The sequence below is a fragment of the Limulus polyphemus genome, unplaced genomic scaffold (genome assembly GCF_000517525.1).
Source record: "Limulus polyphemus unplaced genomic scaffold, Limulus_polyphemus-2.1.2 Scaffold1252, whole genome shotgun sequence".
Lineage (NCBI taxonomy): Eukaryota > Metazoa > Arthropoda > Merostomata > Xiphosura > Limulidae > Limulus > Limulus polyphemus.
Window position 1 is genome coordinate 225,991 of NW_013666862.1, and position 7,350 is coordinate 233,340.

Below are 7,350 nucleotides of genomic sequence, written 5' to 3' on the forward strand. Positions count from 1 at the left end.
TTAATATATATATATATATATATATTATATAGTCTTGGTTGTGCACGTTTTTTCTATAGTGAAATTATTATAGAATGATATTACTATTCTCTTTCAATATGAGCTTACATCCACATAGGTAGACATAAGAATATGACAGGTCTTGTGATAATACGAAGTTTTCGACAGATCCTTTTTCTTCTTTGTATGTTGCACTTCTTTCCGAGTTATCCCCCAGTGGCACCGTGGTATGTCTGCTGACTTAGAACGCTAGAAACCGGGTTTCGATACTCGTGGTGGGCAGATCCCAATTATCCCATTGTGTAGCTTTGTGCTTAATTACAAACAAATACGTGTCTTATTGAGTTCTATATCTGAATGTTAAACTTTAACTTTTAAAGAATATTGTAAATTAATTGAAGTGTTTGCCGAAAGCAACCAGTTTAAAAACTAAACACAGTCTACAATGAAATAATAGGTCCGTACAACAACGTCGAGAACTTATCAGTAAGGATCCATAAATAAGCCATTATGGTTGCAACACTGTTAAAAGATGACGGTCAGTGTTTTGATTTTGAGATGACTTATTGGTCAGCTGTCTGAAAAAATATTGTTTTTGTATGCGTTTTTTTTCCCACAGATACACTAATTATCAATTGAATATGAATACTTTAGGGTGTATTTCACGTGTTTTTTCTTTTCATTGAATGCTTGAGCCGACAAATTAAAGCGGAGAAATTAGTGATGGTCAAACACAGGTGTGTCTTGGAAGTAGGAAGTCCAAGTAGGAAGTCTAATAGTTCTTTCAAAACATCTGGGGACTATTCCCAAATTATTTTATTAGATAAATGGCAATAAAATAAAACCGATGATTTTCAAGTGGTGACTTGCAGTTTACACAAATACTTGAGATACATATTTTACTCATTAATAAATATGTAATTCAAATTTAATTGGTTTTGGTTAAAAATTGATAGAGTTAAAATCAATTGTTCAAAGTATAGTTTAATGCAGTGTCGAAGTAAAAACAACATTAAAGGAAATCCCGTATATTTTATACAAAATCTAAACTAATTAAAATATAGTTCTCTGAAATAAGATAACTTTATTATCAACAAAAGTAAAGCAAAGTCTACAACGAGTGTTTAATTATTAATTTATTTGCAACATACCAAAACTAAAACTATTCAAATAAGGATTATTTGTATTACACTTTAATTCAAAGCAATTTGGACAAATAATTTTCAGTAATGTTCTTTACAGCTTGGCCAAGACCACGTGAATGAGAATTAAAAAAAAAAACGTGTGCATTAAGAGGTGTAAATCTATAAAATTGGTGTAAGTTATCATTTGGTAGATTTAGTACCTAAGACAAGTTCCCCTTCTAATTCTTGCAGCATAAATACTCAAATTCCACGCATGCTCCATCAATTTAAATTTTGAGATTTAACAAGTACGAATGAAGTGATAATCGAAGCGTCTATTTAAGTAATAAAGATGTGTTTACTTGCAATAATTCTTGTATTTTAAATATTTCATACTAAGCAACTATTGAGTGGATCCTGTTGGAAAGCCATCTTGGCTTCTTGTAGAATACGCAATCTTGGCCCCATTGGTATACCGATTTTCTGCAGACGTTCTTCTGTGAGATAAGGGAGTTCCACTATGCCGATCTTTTCTGTTTCAAAATTGGAAGCATATTTCTAAAACAAAATAAAAAATTAAATCCCGTGAAAAAACATCAAAATTGGAAGCATATTTCCTAAAACAAAATAAAAATAAAATTATGTGAAAGAAAACATTAGTCTATGTGTTGTAGGAAATTAGTATTATTTTCAGAACTGAAACATTCCTATTAGAAGAAGGTGGGTATAAGACGGTCACCTTAACTATGAATGCGGTTTTCATGAATTAAGATGAATGTCATGAAAAAGCAAAATATTTTAAAATAAACCCTATTTTCTTAAAAATGTTATTTCTAATTAAACTAAGATTGAGCATAGACCCTTTTTTAGATATTGGAAAATGCATTTATTGAGGTTGGGGACAATTTGATCTATAAGTTTAGATGAAACGGATACCCTAAAATCGGGTTAATGGCCTCTATACAACTAATAACAACTGATATTCAAAATATATGTTGCACTTAGCAACTGCATTTAGATCACTATTTCAATTATCTGGGCAGGGATCAGGAAGGCCGTGCGCCATGCACAACTTGCGCATTATCCAGGACAATGGCGCAAAAGAACGTTGGTACTGCTGTGGGGCAATGATGTATATTGCTGCCGAAGCCTATGGCGGAAATATACGTCACTAATGTGGGGTACGACGGCCCTCCGAAGAGGCGTTTTGCTCTATGCTATATATATCCTAAAGCAATTTCACTTTATAAAAATCAACGAAGTTCACAGTGGTTCTTTTACAACATATTCAGCCATCTATAATTTCTCAATGTTTGAAATCAACAAAGTGAGATTCACTGTACCCATAAAAGATTCAAAGTTCTTATCCTAGACCAAAGTTGTTCAATGTCAAAAAGTTAAAATCGCGCCCATCAGCCAGTGTGTTTGTGCAGAGGTTCTCGTGAACAATAGTTACATATACTTCACTCTGATGGCTGCACGTTATGATTGCTGATATACAGGGATCGCTGTTTCATCGAAGGGGACCGTTTTACCTCACTTTTTCCTACTATAGAGCAGTTTCCTCATGTTTACTTAAAAACGATGTCCTGACAGTTTTAAACATAATATTGAAAAAAGCTATTTTCAAGGCTACCTCTATAAATGCTATTGCCACATCGTTTCAAATATCGTACTTATTCCTACATTTTCGGAATTGTATTAAAATATCTCTTATTAGCGGGTTTGTTTTTGTCGACTCGCAATCTACTCTTTTACTAACGAATAATGGGATTGACCGTCACATTATAACGCCCCCACGGTTGAAAGGGCGAGTATGTTTGGTGGGACGGGGATTCGAACCCGCGACCCTCAACTTGCGAGTCGAACGCCCTAACCACCTGGCCATTTTCTAGTCAGCCAAATATCACTCCCTTTTTTACCTAGCTTTTCGAATTTGATAAAGCAATAATTTTATTGAAAATATAGACAAATGAAATATTATGCACAATTTTACCAAGTTACACATTTTTATTAATTTGGTATAAAACACAAATAAAAGAAATTACTGTTCTAGGAAAGCAAGAAATTAATTTTCCACAAGCTATTTTGTCTATTCTTAAACTATGCTTTGTTAAATAATGCATCTTACTTCTATAATTCATCCCCCTCCCTCACATAGCACAGCACAGCACAAATAGCCCATTGCGTAGCTTTGTGCTTAATAAGAAACTATAATTCAGTCATACCTCATAACCAAGTTTCTTGAGAAATTGTCGGACCAGTGGAGGTTCGTCTCCAAAAAACCTAGAGGAAGACAGAAGTGTGTGTTCAGAGATGATAAAAAGATACTGAAGGCATGATACTTGTTCTGTGTTTTAGGTGATGGATTAATAAACAATGTTGATTGTGAACATTGTTCATTAATTCACCAGATCATATTGGTGGTGCATCTGAAAAACAGAATTATAAATCATTTATAACTCAATTAAAAGAGACTAAAAATTTTACTTATATAATCTCTGTTCATATTAATAGTAATTACAATCTAAGTAGAAAACAAAAACAGTTCTACTTAATCTACAAGTTAATTATCTTTATTTTCATAAGGAAACCATGAAATGCTTTGCAGCTGGGGAATCCTGGGTCCAATACCATTTCAATATATTAAAATGTCCACGTTCATTCATACTGATGTCTTTTCACACCCTAACTGGACCGTCACTGAAACGGTTTTATAAAATGTTGCACTGAGCACGAAATGTACCTTTAGTTCTTTATATTCGAGCCTGTCATCCATTGAGGTCATTGACTCAATTGTGAAAGTACATGCGATCAAAGACGTTGGTTCCAGTTCTCAACAATATTCCAAAAACTGTGCATTCAATGGAGGATGAAACGTGTCTTTTCGTTTGTTTTGAATTTCGCGCAAAGCTACTCGAGGGCTATCTGCGCTAAACGTCCCTAATTTAGCAGTGTAAGACTAGAGGGAAGGCAGCTAGTCATAACCACCCACTGCCAACTCTTGGGCTACTCTTTTACCAACGAATAATGGGATTGACCGTCACATTATAACGTCCCCACGGCTGAAAGGGCGAGCATGTTCGGTGTGACGGGGATTCGAACCCGCGACTCTGCTCGTATGAAGGAGTACCACAAAATTACAATTGTGGTTGCCATGCCTATAGTTATCTTAACTTCTAGCCCCTTTTAACTTTATTTTTACAATATTTCAAGTTTGTGCAACAGTTCTAGACTTCAGTTGTCTCCAACAGTTTTCCCTAAAATAGTATAAACCTGAATCTTGATATTACACTTTTCTCCAGAGGGCATTGACATTGGATTAGCTCTGTGTTCTTATGATATTGTTTAGATTACCTTTACGCATTGCGTAACACTTCTACGCTTCTTTATCCTAGAACACTATAAACCTGAACTTTGATATTACACTTTTCTCCAGAGAGCATTGACTTTGGATTAGCTCTGTGTTCTTATGGTATTGTTTAGATTACCTTTACACATTGTGTAACACTTCCACGCTTCTTTATCCTAGAACACTGTAAACCTGAACCTTGATATTACACTTTTCTCCAGAGGGCATTGACATTGGATTAGCTCTGTGTTCTTATGGTATTGTTTAGATTACCTTTACACATTGTGTAACACTTCTAGGCTTCTTTACCCTAAAACACTGTAAACCTGAACCTTGATATTATGCTTTTCTCCAGAGGACATTGACATTGGATAAGCTCTGTGTTCTTATGGTATTGTTTAGATTACCTTTACACATTGTGTAACACTTCTAGGCTTCTTTACCCTAAAACACTGTAAACCTGAACCTTGATATTATGCTTTTCTCCAGAGGACATTGACATTGGATAAGCTCTGTGTTCTTATGGTATTGTTTAGATTACCTTTAAACATCTTTAGCCCAACTTTCCCATGATAAAACAGAATTTGCAATTTCGTATATGTTTGGTTAAAGTCAGAGAAGCGTTATTTCTTTGTTTTCTTACCGAAAATTGTGCTTATGAATCGTTGTAATTTGTACTGGTCGTCACACAATTTGCTTTTGTGCTGTAAAGCCTATTTCCTCTACAGGTGAATTGATTGATGAAAAAACAAACAGTTAAATAAACAGTATTATTATTTCATGTGCAACTCTGTTGGCGTGCGCAGTATTTTTTTGTTTGTTTGTTTCCTTGAAGTGCATCACTTAACCTGTTACTTTTTATACATCTCAAACTTTATCTTCGACACGCGTCAAATCCTGCAGTGATACGATTCGGTTTTCGTTCTCCAGACTTTAATGACTCAACTGTTAGCGTTCTTTTTATTACGGTTGTGACATATCCGCCCTAACTCTAAGAATACCAAACAGTTTTATTAGTTGATATTGGTGTATAAAACATATGTGGAACACATTTTTTTGGAAAACAACCATACTTTACGCTGCAAGATGAATTTGAAGCCTCGTGTGCTTATCAAGTGACATCATTATGAATTGTAATAAAAAGTAACCATAGGCGGCGTTGCAAGGTGACTTTGAGTAAGCTTTACTTGCTTACCAAGTGACATTATTATGAATTGTAGTTAATATTATGAGTTTGTTGCAAGAGCTTATTGGTTCACTCAGCAACCAATAGGATTATTACAACTACTCAAACTTTGTGGAACCAAGTGAAAAATTGATGGACACAACGATAATAGTAATTAAAGCTTCAAGTCAGCAAATCATATTTTTCACATAAACCTGCAATCAAGAATTTTGAGGTTTGATCAAAAGATTGTTGGGCTTATTACTGTATAATTAATCATATATCAAGTATTTTCGTCATTACTAAGTCAGATGGCCATCTTCGGTCATGTGAACTTATCTTTGTATTCAACCGCTGAGTTAAATATCAAAGAAGTCACAATTCCAGTTGAATACTCAGTAAAGGGCTAAACTTATTTTTGTGCTTGCATTCAGAATTCATAGACTGAACAAAGGCAAACTTGAGGTAAAAAAAATTAAAGTGTGATGAATTCTATAAGCTAGAAGGTGTTATTTATGAGGAAAACTACCATAGGTGGCGTTGCAAGATGACCGGTTTGTTTGATGTTAAGCACAAAATTACACAATGGGCTATCTGTGTTTTGCCCATCAAGGGTATCGAAACCCGGCTTGCAAGATGACCTTAAAAACTTGTTCATCTTGTGTAATCATTACAAATTCTAAATGAAAGTGTTAGTTTTAGTAGGACTTTTAAAAAACTGCTCTTCTTCTTATGAGTGCAAAGCTACACAATGGGCTATCTGCATTCTGTCCACTGCGGGGAATCGAGCCTCGAATTTTAGCATCCATAAATTTACTGCTGACTCACGCGGGACAATTAGTTACAACTACACAATCTTAATATTTGAGGTTAAAAATCCTATTCAACATTACTTGACGCCCATCGCTGTAGATGTAATTCGTGCTGTTAGTAATTCCTTCACCGTTCGGACTCTGCTGTCGAAATGGACCGAGGACATATTGGATATTTGATACCACTGTATTTTTAAGATGGAATACAATTTGCCTTGTGTCAAAGTCACCTTACTGCATCATATACGATAATTACATTCATAAAAATGTTGTACATTCATTTTAATAGATCTATGCCAACTGACAAAGCCGCATGTAAGTTAATTACATGGTTCTCTGACCACCCACATCATGTCATCCTTTGGTGATTTTTAATGGTCATGTTGTGCATAAAGCGATAATTCGTGACGTAGTCGACTTTCACGACAATGCCTAGGATGTCTAGTGTGAAATACAATTGTTGGTTAACATGTTAATAACCTTCCAACTGAGGATCTGAATACACCAAAATAAACTGCCATTTGTATCCATGTTTATCCACTTTCCAAAATCTGAAAAGTTCTGATAGTAAATTTCGATCATGTTTATCCACGTTCCAAAATATCAAAAGCTCTGATAGTAAATTTCTACAATGTTTATACATTTTACAAAACATGAAAAGCTCTGATAACAAACTTCAACAATGTTTATCCACTTTCCAAAATCTAAAAAGCTCTAGTAAATTTCGACCGTGTTTATCCACTTTACAAAAACTGAAAAGCTCTGATAATAAATTTCGACAATGTTTATCCACTTTACAAAAAAGAAAGCTCTAGATAATAAATTTCGACTAATGTTTATCCACTTTACAAAATCTAGAAAGCTACTAGTAAATTTCGACCGTGTTTATTCCACGTT

General features: G+C 34.4%; 1 protein-coding gene across 1 annotated transcript in view; it reads right to left on the reverse strand.

The window, feature by feature from the left end:
• Positions 1–1,198: 1,198 nt before the first annotated feature.
• Positions 1,199–7,350, reverse strand: part of LOC111086612 — an 88,680-nt gene continuing 82,528 nt past the window's right edge. Inside the window, exons 10-11 of the mRNA XM_022390131.1 lie at positions 3,353–3,410; positions 1,199–1,682 (exon numbers count right to left, since the gene is read on the reverse strand). Of these exons, the coding sequence (XP_022245839.1) occupies positions 1,515–1,682; positions 3,353–3,410 (226 nt within the window). The 3' untranslated portion in view covers positions 1,199–1,514. The remainder of the gene's footprint in view (positions 1,683–3,352; positions 3,411–7,350) is intronic.